The sequence below is a fragment of the Trematomus bernacchii genome, unplaced genomic scaffold, assembly GCF_902827165.1.
Source record: "Trematomus bernacchii unplaced genomic scaffold, fTreBer1.1, whole genome shotgun sequence".
NCBI lineage: Eukaryota > Metazoa > Chordata > Actinopteri > Perciformes > Nototheniidae > Trematomus > Trematomus bernacchii.
Window position 1 is genome coordinate 1,838,158 of NW_022987560.1, and position 18,250 is coordinate 1,856,407.

The following is an 18,250-nucleotide window of genomic DNA, read 5'->3' on the forward strand; positions in this document are numbered from 1 at the left end:
ACTTCCAAACTCCTGACATTTTCTCTGTCCCGACTCCCGAGTCACCAGCTGAACGTAGCCTCTTGTTAGCTTACTGCTACTATTAGACACTGCGCCCTGCCCACTCTGTTGCCAGATTTGAGAGAAATAAGCAACCAGGTCTATGAAAACAAGCCCAAAAGAAGCAACACATACATGATGTTGTGTAATTTTAACCCAAAACTAAGGCCTCAGGATGACTTTAAGACGTGAACATGGTCATTTTTGTTTTGTAACATTAAATAAAATGTATGAAAATATTTTATAAAAAAAAAAAAAAAAAAAAAAAAACATTCCGATCCCCGATCTTTTTCTCCCGATCCCCGATCACGTGAAAATAACGTGATCGGCTCCGATCCCCGATCACGTGATCGGATCGGGACATCCCTAATACAAAGTCTAATAAATAAATAATTTGAGAGATATACTGCATCTATTTTTAAAATGCAAATAGCTCAGTGTTTAATGATCAAACTAACTTCAGTGTTTTAAATAGGATGTAATGTGAAAAAAACATAAAACTAACTTCAAGTAACAAATAATTCAATAATGATAAAAATAAATGCACTTTTCTGGGATATTGTTTGTTTGTAGCCTTTATTTAACCAGGTGAATCCCATTGAGATCAACGATCTCTTTTTCAAGGGAGACCTGCAGCACATTGGTTACACATAAAAACAACAGAAAACAAAAAGGACATCATACAACATAATTACAGGGGTACAAATTAGCAACCTATTCACAATGACAGGTATCAAATAATATTAAAAAATATATATAAAATGCCAGAGAGTAATTATAATTAGAGATGAATGTGACTTCCTCAAATTGCACATTTCTAGGGTTTCGTATGTTTGCAGGACAAAACAAAGCAGCATGAAACACAACAAAAGTTATTGTAGCGAATTAAACCTACTTTACGACAATGATCTGGATTCTGATTTTAAAACTTTCTACAGAGTTTGCAAAAGTGTTAACTTTAACGGTTCATGTTGCTGCAGTTTTACAGTAATGTTAGTGTTTTACTTACAGAACCGTGTGCAGTGTTTGAAGAAAGGGCCATGTTGAAGTGACATTTGGGTGCAGAGCTGAACATGTGTTTAGAGTTTTGGAGCTATGGTTGTGCAGTTTTGAGTGCCAGTTTAAATAATTGTGCTTTTTGAGATATTTAGTTCATCAGCACCTGAAAGAAACCCAGCAGAGGGCGCCAAACCTCTCTTTTCCAGCAACATGAACCAGCTCTGACTGAGAGATTCAAGGCACTCCTTACTGCCTTACGGACCGTCCACACAGCAGCGTTAAAAAAACGAAGCTTGGGGATTTTTTGCGAGCAAGGCACCAACAACCAATCACATGAATCTCCCGCCCCCGACATACGAAGCAAAAAAGTTTGAAGTAAACTGGATATAAACTCCCCAAACAGGCGAAAACCTACCACTGTCTCTGCCACCTCCCTCCATGCCTGGCTCCTCCGGTTTATATCCCGGTAGGTAAATAGGGACTGGTCATAAAGCACCGGGTGATTCCCTACCGCTAATTTCTCCTCCATTTTTTGGAATATGAGGAAATGAACTGCGGTATGTCACTCCCAGCTTACACGCCGTTTGATTGGCTAGAGCTTGAACGGTCAGATTTGCGTACACAGGATTTGATTGGCTGACGCTTCCACCTCAGCTTCAAAAGTTGAACATTATTCAACTTTGAATCCTGAAACTCTCCGCTCGCCTGCCCACAATGCAGTTCGGCGAAAAGTGAGGGAAAGTGACGTCACCCCATTCAAAGTGAATGGGCAGAAGCGTTTCAAGATTTTTTAACGCTGCTGTGTGGACGGTCCGTTACTATACTTAAAGAGGTGGAGAAGTACTTAGATCTTGTACTTGAGTAAAAGTAGAAGTACTCGGATCTTGTACTTGAGTAAAAGGAGAATTACTCAGGTCTTGTACTTTAGTAAAAGTAGAAGTACTCAGATCTTGTACTATATATACACAGTATATATAAATAAAAAAACACCGCTATTTTCTCCAAGGTGCCCTTGAAGCCCGGCCTGTCTTTATGTCCATGGACAATTTATTTAACCTGTTAAGCCCTGAGCCTGTTTTTCAGGTCTCGAAAATGACATTCCCAGAACAAATGACCATATCTTCCCTTCTAAAAGGGGTAAATTAATAATCTTGTTTCTCAAAGCAAGGTTACATCTGTGAGTTGGAGGTAGAAGTGTCAGAATCAATATAGATGTTTTTATTTTAAAGTAAATTCAGATTGAACACAGTAAAAAAATGTAAATTATAGTGTCCGTCCAAAAGAAAAAAAGACTTATAGTGAAAACCACCCTTGAGTGATGGGATAGTAGACTAAAAGCTTTAGGAATCCAAACTATAACATATAATAAGTACCCTGTATCAAGATTGATGGAAAAAAAGTGAAACTTGACCTTTTTAGAGAGATTTAGCACAAAAAAACACTTCAGGGGTCATTTGGGTGGATTTGACCTATCACTGGCCCTCCTTGGTCGATTTTGATGATTGACATATCTTTTTAACCGCTAGAGCTAAAGGAATCGAGGAGAGGTTCCACACACACACGTTACAGACACAGTTTCGTGAAAAAAAAACCTGCAGCCCCCTCCACCGGGGGCTCGCGGGCTAAACAGGTTATGACATGTTTATAATGTGCTGAAAAACAAAGAAATATGCAAGGATGTGCATCTTTTTCTAAGGCATTTTTTATTTTGGTACAGTCTGATAATTTTAACAAAAGAGAACAGAATCAAACTGAAAACTTCATAAATATCTAGATACATTAATCATTGGTTCTTCTTTTAGACCAGAACAGACTGCCAACTCAACTATCAAAACATCCCAATCAAAGTTTAAAGTCACAACATTTCATTAACCAAACAGATTATTCGAAAAACTACTCTGCAGATTAATGAACAGTGAAACTAAATTCCTTCAATGCAGCTTAACGAGGCTAGCAATTAAACCCTGGACATATAATATTTTATAAAAGGAAAAACAAGGCTATTAGAAAGTTAGTTGAAAAACAGCATAGTGAAACAATTCTTTATAGATCAGGAACCGTTACAAACATGAATTACATCGGGAAAAACAGCATTTCTGTGGCCTTGTGTTGGCATAGTGTGAACGCTGGTTAGAACATAAACAATTGTTAGTCAGACTTCAATTCAGAAAGACTCTTAAAATATAACAATACAGCTCTCAGGACATCAGGAGGAGGAAACAGCTAGCTTGGCTCTCATAGTTGTTAAAAACTATGCGGTGTGGATTCGCTCGTGGACTTTAACATATCGTCCACACGGCTCTGTCGCGTTGAAGCTTGCCAGTGGAAGTGTCTGGCGTGCGACCAACAACCAATCACATTCATCTCCCGATCCGGACACACAAGCACGGGGACGTACGGAACCGTGTGGACATACCGTAAGACTGATACTTTGAGAAAAAGTTTTCCGACACTCTTCACACCAGTATGGTTTTTCTCCAGTGTGAATACGGTGGTGTGATTTGAGTTCACCTGATGTCTTGAACATTTTCCCACACTCTTCACACCAGTAAGGTTTTTCTCCAGTGTGAATACGGTGATGTATTTTGAGATCACCTGATGTCTTGAACATTTTCCCACACTCTTCACACCAGTAAGGTTTTTCTCCTGTGTGAATACGGTGATGTATTTGGAGGGCACTTGATGTCGTGAATGTTTTCAAACACACTTCACAGCTGTACGGTTTCTCTCCCGTGTGAATAAGTTGATGTGATTTGAGAGTACCTAATTGAGTAAATGTTTTCAAACACACTTCACAGCTGTACGGTTTTTCTCCTGTGTGAATACGATGATGTGATTTGAGACCATCTGATGTTGTGAATGTTTTCCCACACTCTTCACACCTGTACGGTTTTTCTCCTGTGTGAATACGTTGATGTGATTTTAGATTACTTGATTTAGTGAAAGTTTTCCCACACTCTTCACAGCTGTATGGTTTTTCTCCAGTGTGAATAAGCTGATGTGTTTTGAGAGCACCTGATTGAGTAAACGTTTTCCCACACTCTTCACAGCTGTACGGTTTTTCTCCAGTGTGAATACGCTGATGTGTTTTGAGAGCACCCGATGTCGTGAACGTTTTCCCACACTCTTCACAGCTGTGCAGTTTTTCTCCAGTATGAATACGCAGGTGGAGCTTTAAATATTCAGATGTTGTAAAGGATTTGTCACATTGCTGACAGCTGTGACGTCTCTCTCTTCCTTTCGGTTTCTAAAACAGACGGACAGAGAAAGAGAGAAATTAAATCTAAAAAGCACAAATACATATAGAGTTAACACAATAAAAACTCACTTAATACATATACAGTTTACAAAATATTACTTGTACTAACTGTTTGTGTTTATTATATTTGATCCAGTAATACGGCAACATTCTAACCACAGTATATACCAGAGGTGGGGGACTCGAGTCGCATATTTTTTTACTTGAGACTTGTTTGACTAACATTGATAAAAGACTCGACTTGAATTTGACTTGGTATTCATGACTTGAGACTTGACTTAGGCTTGAGACAGATGATTCGAAAGGACTTTACTTTTTAAAATAAAATATTTGCATTTGTTTTTGTATTGTACGAAGGGCAATGAAAAAACTAAAAAAGAGAGAGAGAAAGTATCTCGTTCGCATGAGAAAGTTACCGGTGCGCCAAGTAGGAAGTGGAGCGCACAGGAGACAACCGTTTCATTGCTCACTGTTATGTTTATGTGGGGAAATGGCAGTTCATACATTATTTGAGATATATTTCGAACTCAGACTTCATTTTAGGGACATTTCGGCCAGGGGTGTAGAGCTAAGTGGACCTATATTCTATATTTGAAAAATATATTGTAGTATACCTATATAAAACATGTCTGTGAAGTTTTTTTTTCAAAACACCAAACAGCCTTGCCTCATATTGCTCAAACCCCTCTTTTGAAGCCATTAGAGAAACGTAGATTTTGGGTCCTTAGCTTGAAAAAAATAAATAAGAGGAGGCGGAGCTAATGCCTGATCAGAATTCTACCGGAGATAAAGTTAAATTCGGTTGTGATAAAACGCCATCCTGTATAAACCACATCAAGGATTATTTCTGAAATAGTATGGAGCTCAAATGCTTTTTCTCTTGCAGGTTTATCACAAGGTGAGTTCTTTTTTTATTTCCTGCTTTTCAAACACATGTGCTCTTCAGTACAGGTTAGCTCTGAGTGTTAGCGAGGCTTGCTAATGTAAACAAAGACGTCCAAAACACATCAGGCATTGTTTCTGATAGCAACTTTCTGTGGGTCCGCCGACGTCAGTTCGGATGGACACCTCAGTTCGGATGGAAATCTGTATCCGCTCGTTGTACACCCGTTTTTAAAAGATTTGGGTACGGAGGAAAAGAGAGAGGGTTTTATTTTCTGACGCTGCGTGAGTTCCCCGAGACACCGGGGACACATATTTACGTATAAAAGACATCACAAAGTGCATTTTGCATGATAGGTCCCCTTTAAGCACCAGATTGGCAAAACAGGAGAGTCTGCTAACCAGTCTGCCTTGATCTATGAATTCATGTCCAGGACTCTCACAGTATCTGCTGCCCACAGCTTTCTTATAGAAGGAAAACCACCTTCACTTCATGAAATCTCTGCAGCACCAGGAGGCAGTAACGTGTAACTCGGCAGAATCTGAGAAGAGCAGCACCAGCTGCAAAGAGCTGTGCCTTTTACTGTTTACTTCACTGTGTTTACCTTCATTAGAACAGCTAAAGAGCGACCGCAGGCTGCTACGTTTTAACCACACACACTTCTACACACAACTGCCCGATTATTCCCCCTATTACCCATTTTATGAAGGAGATGTCCGGTCACCAAGGCGCATGATGTGTGTGTGTTTGTCGGACTATGGCATTCGTTTTTTATAATTACCATGAACACTCATTTACACACAACTGGCCAACTCCATAGATATATGTGGGTGTTCCCAAATGAAAGAAGTTTGTCTAATCTCGATTTAGTGCTAAATGCTGTCGGAGTGCCCACACACACACACACACACACACACACACACACACACACACACACACACACACACACACACACACACACACACACACACACACACACACACACACACACACACACACACACACACACACACACACACACACACACACACACACACACACACACACACACACACACACACACACACACACACACACACACACACACACACACACACACACACACACACAGGTTGGCCAAGTGTTCTCCTCCCCAGGCTCTAGAGGCATGAGAGGTGTCAGTATACTGATATCTAAGAAACTATCTTTTGAACTGACTGATTTGGTTAGTGATAAGGAAGGTCGATATCTGGTTTCGCGAGGTAAATTGCAGAATGAAAAATGCACATTAGTGAATATCCATGCTCCAAACTCTGCACAGGCTTCCTTTATGTGCCCTCTCATCACCATTTTGGCCTAGTACACCGACAGCCCTATCTTGATGGGAGGAGATTTTAATCTAGTAAAAGATGCTTCACTAGACCGCTCAGGCCATCCTCTTCCAAAGGACAGATCACTATCAAGTGCCTTCAATGAGCTGTTAGAATCACTGGCAATGGCTGATGTGTGGCGGACACTGTACCCTCTCTCTGTGAATATACATTTTATTCTAAGGTGCATAAATCCTACTCAAGAATTGACTACCTCTTATTATCCCACTCTGTTATCAAAAATGTAATGGATGCGGACATACATAGTATTGTCCTATCAGACCACGCTCCTCAGTCTATCACTTTTTCCTAGTTGCTAGTGAGAACAGACCTAAACAACTCCTTGTTAAAAGATGACACATTCATCTCACTTATTGAAAATAAAATAAAATAATATATATCAATAAATGTAGACTGTGTCTTCCATTCAAACTGTATGGGAAGCCTTTAAGGCCACCTGCAGAGGGTGGATAATCAGCCATGCATCAGCTAAGCACAGAAAAGCTATTAAAAAGAAAAATAATTTACAATCAGAACTTAAAACTATTGAGAAACAGCATATGCGTGATCCTAAAAGCCCACTACTTCAGAAAACATTACTCGCAGTTAGAGCTGACCTGCAGGCAATATTACATGAAGAGACAGCTTTCTCCCTCTACAGACTCCGTAAAAAACACTTTGAATGTGGTGATAAAGCAGGAAAGATGCTCGCGCTTAAATAGTTAGAGGGTAAATTATCAATTTCAGCTATAAGAGACTCTGGAGGTAATATTATAAATGATCCCAAGCAAATAAACCGCAAATTCCAAACATTTTACTCCAATTTATATCAAACTGAGTGCACAGCACATTTATTTAAGAATGTTACACTTCCTGTACTAAATCCTACTCAGAAACACGAGTTGGAATCTTCTGTCACGCCGAACGAAATAGCGTCTGCCATAAAATCTCTTACATCGGGTAGGACCCCTGGGTGCGATGGCTTTAGTATTGCATTTTATAAATGCTTTCTGGAAGTGTTGTCGCCATTGTTGGTTATGTTGTATAACGACATGATAGAAAAACAATCAATGCCCCTCACAATGCGTACTGCCACATTATGTCTACTTCCGAAACCTGGGAAAGTCTTCTTAATGATTACAAAGTGTTTGCAAAAATCCTAGCCCTTCGCCTGGAGGAAGTTATCCCATCCCTAGTGAATCTAGACCAGGTAGGATTTCTAATTGGACGCCAGTCAGCTAATAACATGAGAAGGCTGCTCCAGGTTATTTTTAGCGCCAACACCCTCCATCTCCCAGCAATGGCAATATCACTGGATGCCAGAGGTGGGGACTCGAGTCACATGACTTGACTCGAGTCAGACTCGAGTCGCATATTTTTTGACTTGAGACTTGCTTGACTAACATTGATAAAAGACTTGACTTGGACTTGGTATTCATGACTTGAGACTTGACTTAAGCTTGAGACAGATGACTTGAAAGGACTTGTCTGTTGAAAATGAAATATTTGCGTTTGTTTTTGTAGTGAGATATTACGTTTAGTTTTTTCGAAAAATGTGATTGGGTGATTATAGCGCCATGCGCGCAAACCTGGCAACCCACTAGACGGCAGGTACAGTAGGAGCGTCAGTTAACATGGCAGCGGCTAGAGTTACTCCACAAATAGTGAAGTTTGGATTCAAGGATTATGTTGTCGATGACGCTAATAAGAAGAGAACAGCGGTATGCAGGGTCTGCAGCATAAAGATCAGTGACACGACCACCAAAACATCCAACTTCATTCGTCACTACTAAAAAACCCACAGAGAAAGGTACGTGCATGTGTTGTGTTAGCTAGAAAGCTAACGTTAAGTTTAAGCTACGTTAGACTTGGTTTCAAATCGATTAAGCATTGCAAAGAGAAGACAAAACGGTAAATGAACACTAGAACCTCCAAGGGATTCATTTTGACTAACCCTGATACTGACGGGCTGTCAGGAGAGGGAGAGAGAGAGAGGAAAAGAGATGCCTCGTTTATTTCCCCTGTGGCTGTGTTATTATCAGAAGTTACTGTAAACTGTAGTTCATCTACTTTTAGTAGTTTGTTTAAATGTTTTAATTATGTTGTTTTTGTTTGTAGAAGTGCATCATTCCTTGATTTATTGTAAAATGAATCTGAACATTTTAATCTGTTATGATGATAAACTGAAGCAATTTCTAAATTAACCCAATTAACTGAGTTTTAAATCGTCCTACTTAGTTTATAAGGAAATTATGAAGAGGAACAAATGAAATGATTTGAAAATGATATCTCTGTAGGTGCTGACGCTGTTGGCGGTTCTAGTGTTAACAGAAATTTAAATTAAATATGTGTAATGGCAAATGCCATATATGATTTTCTTACCTGGAATTCTGCCTTTTTGAACAGACTTTTTGACTGAGTCCTAGCTATATTGTCTGCAGTTCTAGGGTTAATATGAATCTAATATGATTGTCATCGGTCTAAATTATATTTCAAATGATTAACTGTGTATGTAATGAAGATCATAGTGTGGGTTGAATCCATTTTCATAACCACTGTCTTTTAACTGATTTAAATGGGGAAACTGGGCTTATTCATCAGAATTTCGTATGACTTGACTTGACTTGCTTGACCTGAGCAATGACTTGACTTGACTTGCTTGACTCTCACCACAGTGACTTGGGACTTGCTTGATACTTGTAGGTCAAGACTTGAGACTTGCTCATGACTTGCACATGTAGGACTTACTCCCACCTCTGCTGGATGCAGAGAAAGCCTTTGACAGAATAGAATGGCCATATTTATTTAATGTTCTATCAACATTTGGATTTGGCCCTGTCTGTATGAGATGGTTTAAAGCTCTTTACAATAAGCCAGTGTCCTCAGTCAGAAGCAACAACGTGCTTTCTGATCCTTTCCCCCTGCATCGGGGAACACGGCAGGGATGTCCAATATCCCCTCTAATATTCATTTTAGTTCTTGAGCCCTTGGCTTGTGCCATCCGAGAAAATCCAGGAATTATGGGTATCCCAAAGTGCAAATCAGTTATCAGTTCAAAATAAACGTATATGCTGATGATATCCTTTTAACATTAGTTGACCCACTAAACTCTATACCTAAGGTGCTAGTGGTTATTGGAGGATTTAGCTTATTTTCAGGATATAAAATATATTGGAGTAAAAGTGAAGCCATGCCACGAAACTGTCAGACTCACCCTAATCACTCAGGCTCTGCTCCTTTTGTTTGGAAAGCTGATGGATTGAGATACTTGGGCATAAACATCAGATCACCAATTAACAAGATTTTCGAAATGAATGATCCAGGCTTACTTAGAACTATTAAAGATGACTTGAGAAGATGGCCTTCTTTACCCCTATCGCTGTGGGGAAGGGTGGATGTGTTGAAAATGAATGTCCTACCAAGATTGACCTATATAATCAGGGGTGCACACAACTTTCTCAGTGAGGTACTCAGTGAGTCAGTGTTTGGTACTCCAACTTCTGACGATTGTCAACGGGGGGGGGGGGGGGGGGGGGGGGGGGGGGGGGGTGGTTGTAGTGTACAGAGCTTCGTGACCGCGGAGCGTGTGAACGTTGTGATCAGCTATTTTAGCGCAGGGCTGCTGTACAGACTGACGTTAACAGCAGCCCTGTCTGTGCACACGGAGACACATGTCGTCCGGTGAGCTAACCGCCTTCTGGAAAAGCTTCACATTTACGTCGGTACGCAAATGCGCTTTGTGACACAAGTGACGGTACGCATTTCAGATTGTTGCCGCACATGCGTACCTGCGTACCAGTTATGTGCACCCCTGTATATAATATCCTCAATTCCCCTTCAAATCCCACAATATTTGTTTAAAGAAATAAATACTATATTCTCTCAATTCATATGGAAGGATAAAAAACCACGAATCAACCATAAAAAGATGTCTGACGAGGAGAACAGGTGGACTGGGGGTACCCAATTTATACTTATATTATCTCTCATATAATGCCAGATTCCCTAGTATGGGGTTATGGAGCGACACCGAAAGAAGCTAACTGGGACTGGCTGGAAGGACAAATAATTACAGAAAACAATAAATCAATATCTTTAAATTAATTATGGTACTCCCCCAAATCCAATCTAAATAATCCATGAATTCAATTTTCTATCAGTGTGGTTACATCTTACAAAGGAGGCTAGGCATCACTGGTATTTCCCTCCCTTCATGCCCATTATGGAAAAACCCACTATTCACAGCGGGCGGTAAACCATTGAATAATATACATATGCAAGCACATGACATACAACACATTGGGTAAATAGTAACAAACAATATGATAACTCCGTTCAGTGTTGATGGAACATTTTAACCTGAATATAAGCTTCTTCTCCGATATGCAATTACAATCAAATATTAAAAACTTAACATCAAAAGGTATAAAGATCGGTTGTCATGAACACCTTGATATGAACCTAAAAAGTCTTGCAAACAAGAAAGGAATGATTTCAGGTATATATAAACTTCTCCTCACCTCAACCGCCAATACTAATCTGCAGTCACAGAAAAGATGGGAGCAGGATTTAGGCATCACCCTTACCCCAGTTGAGTGGGACAGAATCTGGTCGAACTCAACATCAATCGCCAAGTGTGTCCGGTTTAGAGTAATAAACTTCAAAGGCTGTAACACTAGGAATATGTGGGCGGGACTAAGGACAATGACTGACTACAAAGGAGCAGCGGGGGGTGCTGCGGGAGTGTCTGCGTGCGCATCTCTCCCAGATGAGCTGAACAGTTTTTTTGCACGCTTTGAGAGCAGCCGGGCTGTGGAGGTACAGAGGGACCAGGAGCTACACTGCCCTTTTGTTTTAAATAGGGCAGATGTGTGTAAATCCTTTAAAAGGGTTAACCCACACAAGGCTCCTGGACCTGATGGCATCCCTGGCCGTGTTCTCAGGGTGTGTGCAGTTCAGCTGGCAGAGGTGTTCACAGACATCTTCAACAGGTCCCTGCTGCAGTCTGTAGTCCCCACATGTCTTAAAAACTCCACCATCGTTCCTGTCCCCAAAAAGACAATCATCACCTGCCCCAACGACTACCGCCCAGTAGCACTCACCTCCACCATAATGAAGTGCTTTGAGCGGTTAGTCAAATCATTCATCACCTCCTCCCTCCCTGACTCTCTGGACCCCCTGCAGTTTGCCTACAGAGCAAACAGGTCCACTGACGACGCCATAGCCCTCACCCTCCACACTGCCCTCTCACACCTGGACCCGAAGAACAGGAACACATATGTGAGAATGCTGTTCATTGACTACAGTTCAGCATTCAATACCATTGTGCCCTCCAAGCTGGCCATCAAGCTCAGAGACCTCGGGCTCAACAGCGCCCTCTGTGACTGGATCCTGAACTTCCTGACGGGCAGACCCCAGGCAGTGCGGGTGGGAAATATCACATCCTCCACCCTGATTCTAAACACCGGTGCCCCTCAAGGCTGCGTGCTCAGCCCTCTCCTCTACTCCCTGTTCACCCACGACTGCGTGGCCACACACAGCTCCAACACCATCGTGAAGTTTGCTGATGACACGACCGTCATCGGCCAGATCACAGACGATGACGAGACGGCGTACAGAGAGGAGGTCGAAAACCTGACATCTTGGTGCCAGGATAACAACCTCCATCTCAACATCAGCAAAACAAAGGAGCTGATTGTGGACTACAGGAAGCAGCAGGGAGAGGGACACGCCCCCATCGCCATCAATGGGACTACGGTGGAGAGAGTCAAAAGCTTCAGGTTCCTTGGGGTCCACATCACTGAGGACCTGACATGGTCTCTTCACACCACCACCATCACCAAGAAAGCTCGACAGCGGCTCTTCTTCCTCCGCAGGTTGAGGAGGTTCAAAATGGATTCCAGGATACTCTGCAACTTCTACAGGTGCACGATAGAGAGTATCCTGACTGGCAGCATGACGGCCTGGTACGGCAGCTGCACCGACCTCGATCGTAAGGCTTTACAGAGGGTGGTGAAAACTGCACAGCACATCACCAGGACGGAGCTGCCATCCATGGAGGACCTTTACTCCCAGCGGCTCAGGAAGAAATCACTACGGATTATCAAAGACCCCCATCACCCCAGCCACAAACTGTTCTTTCTGTTGCCGTCTGGCAGACGTTACCGCAGCATCCTGGCAAGGACAAGAAGATTCGGAGACAGTTTCTTCCCGCGGGCAGTGAGACTGTTAAAAAATTGAACTGTTGAAACAACATCAAACATTCATCTGCTACTCAGTAATATGTATCTAATATCTAATATATATATATCATTCCAATAACTTGTATATAGACTCGTACTGCACTATTCCACATCATCACTTTATTTTATTTTATAACTATTTTTCTTTTTGTATTGCTCATGCTCTTATTGTTATTATGTTATTATGTTGCATTGTTGGAGAAGCCTGTGACATAAGATTTTCAACTACATAATTACTCTGTAACTATGTCAGATTGACAATAAAGAACCTTGAACCTTAATACAGATAAAAATCCTTCACAGAGCATACATCACACCCTGTAGACTCAAAAAGATGGATCAAACACTCTCGGGCCTATGCTGGCATGGTTGTGCGGAAGTGGGTACCCTTTTACATTGTCTTTGGTCCTGTCCGGCTGTAAAATCTCTATGGAACGTAGTTGGAGATACTCTCGCTGAGATCCTGAACATAGAGATACTCTTAACTCCAGTTACATGCTTGCTGGGATCCCCGCTCAATGGCATAACATCAAAATTTGCAAGTAAACTTATAGCCCTAGCATGCCTTTCAACTCAACGCCTCGTTCTTATGAACTGGAAAGTCAGAAAGCCCAACTGCTTCAATTTCAATAGATGGCTGGAGGACTTCCTAAACATCTGAAGTATGGAAGAAGCTGCTTTCTCCCGGTTATATTTGGTTAAGCCAGACAACAGGCTTTGGGATAAGATAAGGGCTTTCCAGGGGGGTATACTACGAATCTAGTTCAACATATCCTGGATATGTTTTGAGTTATCCGGTTGACTAAATCCAAAAAAAACCCGCTCTCGCTAAACTGTACTATGACGCTGGCTATCAACTTGATCGCTCAAGCCAGCCGTGTCCTATCTAGTTAGGTGCGCGTTCACATAAAAGGGGTGGTATTTGGAGCATTCGACCAATCACAAACATGGACAAGCGTGCTGACAGCGCAGCGCGTCATATATTTCCTGAATGAAAAGTCAACTAATATTAGACAAATATGAAGACGTTAAACTTTAAACATCCATGACTTAAACACTTTATCCAGGATAAAAGCCACATAGCTGCACCTGCAAGGTGAATACTGCTGGTAAAAGAAAAAGTGTTTGAATGCGTACATCAACAGGTTTATGATATCACTGCCCCGTCCAAGACACGAGTGGATCTGACTTTAATTACATTTGACCCTAGTGTTTCGTCAACTTAATGTGTTGTTTAAAATAATACTTCTGCATACAGTATGTGACACTGTGAGTGTTGCACGGCCAGATACGGCTCAAGAAGCTGACTCAGATAAGGAAATATATGATACATTATGATGTGATATGATATGAATGATAATGGGACACATCGACGTCTGCACTCACAGTGCCGCGGACTGTACGTAATGTTACTTTGATCCGGTTACTTGTGTTGTGGCAGATATTTAAGTAAGCTTTCTTAACGCTAATGTTATAATAGTCAGATTGCTCTGAAGATGGGAGGTGATATTCTATTCATTTTCACGTTCACACAGTCGGTGATTTTGGCCGGTCGTCTTTCCTGCAACGGCAGTTTAAACTGTATTTCCTTTCTCCTCCTGTCATATGAATTGATCGCTTTAAACTCCGCACACTGAGCTCTGATTGGTCAGCAGGCAGTGCTTTTATCCTGGAACCTATCCTGCTCCGGAGGCTAGCCGTTCAGAATAAGTTATCTAGCCCGCTAAAAAGTGAACCAGCCTCGTAGGACAGGAAACCCCTGAAGTTAGCTTGCTAAACGAAAATCTTGATTCGTAGTATACCCCCCTGGACTCAAACTATCTCGGCTGCCAATAATAAATATAATAATATTAATAATATTAATAAATAAATATAAATAAAGAGAAATAAGCTATGAAGAAACAGAAAAATAACGGTAATAATAATGAAAGAAGTTAAATTAAATGGGAAATGTATGAATAGGTGAATTAATCATAAAAGGAAGAGATGATTGTGTGTATATATGTACATATATGTATTTATTTGACTATTTATCTATTTATTTACCTATTAAAGTATGCCTATATTATGAAGCAAATCATGTATACATACAACACCATATGCATACATAAAATGTAACTGACACTGTAATCCCCCTACCCCCCACCCTTCATGTTATGTCCTGTCCTATTTGTGATTTGTGTGAGCCATGTCCTTGTGTTTTTGTCTTTTGAAAATGTTTAATAAAATATAAATGTAAAAAGAAAAACAGATTTGAATGGAATCTCTAACATTTTCATGTAGAATGAAGACAAAAGAGTGATTATACACATTACATTTATTGAAATTTGAACCAGAAGATGAAGTCTCAAAGAATGTTTTAAATAAAATGACATAAAACAAAAAGGTGGATAATAATCAAATCTATTAAATGTAAAGACATTTGGTCAAATGAAATGACAATGAGCAAGTGATAACAGCAACGCCCAGCGATATAATTAAGCAATAGCTCACGACAGGCCGTGGTATATGCTCATTATATCACCCTTAGCTGTGATATAATGGTCATATATCACGGCCTGAAGTGAGCTATTGCTTTTATAAAACGGTTACCAAGTGTGGCAATATGAAAGACAAATACACACTCTAATTTAAATAGTTTTTATTAGTAAATAATGATGTTCAAAATAAAATAGTCCCTCTGTTGCCTTCTGCACGAAACATAGTGCGAGGTGGTTGCTATGCAACAACACTAACAACAGCTAGCGAACATATTAGACAGAGAGCGTTGATCCATTATTTGGCTATTTATTTACATTAATGTGTATGTTGCCGTTTATTGTGCACCCACTGAAAAACTGTCCAGCATCAGTAGCATGGCTTACGTGGTTACTTGTATAGGCTGAGGTTGTTCTAGGCTGTTGCTTGGCGTGGCGAGAATATCGCTCCACTTTCTCCGGTCCCCGAGATTGGGCTTCCAGTAGCTCTGGAGAGAGCTTTCGCACCTGTGGCCACTAACGGTCATCATTTCTCTGCTTTGTTTCAAGACCCGCATCAGAAAGCTTTTGAATGGTGATCCTGTTCCAGTTGGTCTACCTGCTCTTCACGTAGCTCTACATGTCGTCGTTTAGGTGCTTTTTGTTCTGGAGATAGGCACTCCTCAATCCACTCCTCCATAGTAAGACCCCCCCCCCCCGGAGGTCGAAGTTAATCTTAAATGTTTTTGCGGACCTTTTTGATTACAGATTTGAAAACATGGTTGCTTGCTTTAAAAGTAGCACAATTCATTATGTCAAACCTTGGAAAGTATCTAAATATCCCTGCCCTAATGCCAAAGGAACTGCACACTGAATATGTTTTTGCCGTTTGATGTCTATGTCTGGACCGCTGCGTAAAAAGGAGGGTTTCTGCCCCGTTACTTCTCCGCTGCTTTCTTGTCCCAGTTTGAAAAGCTGCAGGCAGTTTGCTTTTCGGGCCAACTGTATACTGTTTATCTCAGACGCGGAGGGATACTGAGTTGTTGTGAAAAGTAACTTACAATTCTACCCGTGGTATACGCTCAGTATACCACGGCTAAGAACCAATCAGATTGCTTGATTTGGCTTGTCCGTTTTATAATCAAAGATATCTGATTAAATATGTAGAATATGCGACTTCGACACAGCGCTGCGAGTGTAGTCTCCAGAGGAAAACCATCATGCTCTTACTTTGAAACCTTGAAATGTGGAAATGTCGTCATCAGCAGGCCATTCCGTGGTTTCCGAAAATAACCGAGTGACACAAGCAAATTTCGGTCGAGACCGGCGGAAAGTTAGGGTTAGGGTTGGAGATAACAGTGTTAGGAATATATTGTGATGAAGTGCACACTGACCTGAGCTCCAGGGGTCTTTTTGTTCTCCTCCATGCTGCTCTCAGTGCTCCTTCTCCGGCTGTGTGTCTGAAATAATAAACACAACTACAGCTGACACAAAACAAGACAACTCAATACAACCGACAGACACAACAAAACAAATCTACAGCTACGTCTTAGGTTAATAGCAGAGGTGAGAAGTAACTAAGTACATTTACTAGGGTTGGGAACCGAAACTCGGTTCCAGATGAGAACCGATAAGAAAATTGGGTACCGGGTACCCATGAAAAATACACAATTTTGGTTCTGCTTAACGGTTCCTAAACACGGTAGACCCTGTATTCCACCGGGTCCGTCTGCACCGTGGCGACCCGGTGGAATACAGGGGCGGACTGGCCATCTGTGTGTTCTGGAGAATCACAGAACGACCGGTCGTCAGCGGGCCGTTGATGGCCGGCTCGGTTTGCTGACGGCCGGCACCACCCTTAACTTTTTTAAACGGCATTATGTAAGTTGCGCTGACAGGCGATAACTTCGATACAACCAACGTTGATATCTAGGTCGTCTCCGATACCGAGCTCCGATGCTGATGAGGCTCGGGAGAACGGCCGTCCTACCTTTAGGACTAAACCGCCAGAATCTAAATGCAAGTTCACCGTAATCTTCTTAGGGGGGCAGCTAACAGCGTGGCCTCTAACACCAGCTGCTCGTCGTATCACTTATTTCAGGCACTAAAGTGTTGGATGTCTGACCGCCAGGATAGCAAAACAGAGTGTGTAGTGCAGTAGGTGTTGGTGGGCTGGTAGAATCCAGAGCAGTATCTAAACTGACCCTGGAGGAGAAACCCTGTGTCGTTGGGAGACTCCCTGGTAATTAGGGCAGCTTCAGGACCCACACTCCCTAACCCCTTCTTTTAACCAGTTATGCAAATTAAAACAATGCAAATGTAATATCAAACACTGATATCACAGCAGTGATATTACCACATCAGCAGAGCACATGTCATATTTCAGCATCAATCAAAACCACATCAACCACAGTAACCAATATGAAACTACAGCTTAACCTTAGCAGGGTTTCTATTTCAAGTCCAAATTAACAACTACTGTCAGCCTTTTCCAAGGAAGGGTGCTCTTACCTTACTCTAAGACCAAGCAGATACCTTCAGAGACCACCAGAGAGACCAGGAATTGGGTCGAAATGTACAAACCGGTTTTATTAGGTTTTTAACAAAAATAGAGGATTTACAAGATCCAACAAATAACAAAAGAAAGATACAAAGGTTTTACAAGGTCAAAGTACAAAAGCAACAGGTTCCCAAGTGAACCCCCTAGAGCCCAAGACCCAAAATCAAGCCTCAAAAAAGTCCCCCCAAGCTCCCCCGTTTCTCTTCACTCATCATATTTTATAGTCTCTTCCCTCCTCCCTCTCTGCATCAGGTGGTTTCCCCTTTTCTATCTTTGAGTGAGAAGGAGGTCACACAGGTTCAATTCTTACTTAAAGGTAGGGTAGGTAAGTTTGAGAAACCGGCTCGAGATACACTTTTTGTTATATTCCATGGAATGCTCCCGATAGCAATGAATATCTTAAGTGCTTTGACAAAAAATCCATAAAAAAATGTCATCTGTGGAAGCCGTAGTACTGTAAAAA

The 18,250-nt window shown here is 41.4% G+C and overlaps 1 protein-coding gene across 1 annotated transcript in view; it reads right to left on the reverse strand.

The window, feature by feature from the left end:
- Positions 1 to 18,250, reverse strand: part of LOC117477332 (zinc finger protein 208-like) — a 416,861-nt gene that overhangs the window by 397,782 nt on the left and 829 nt on the right. Inside the window, 3 exon segments of the mRNA XM_034124014.1 lie at positions 3,291 to 3,315; positions 3,451 to 4,285; positions 16,622 to 16,687. Of these exon segments, the coding sequence (XP_033979905.1) occupies positions 3,291 to 3,315; positions 3,451 to 4,285; positions 16,622 to 16,654 (893 nt within the window). The 5' untranslated portion in view covers positions 16,655 to 16,687.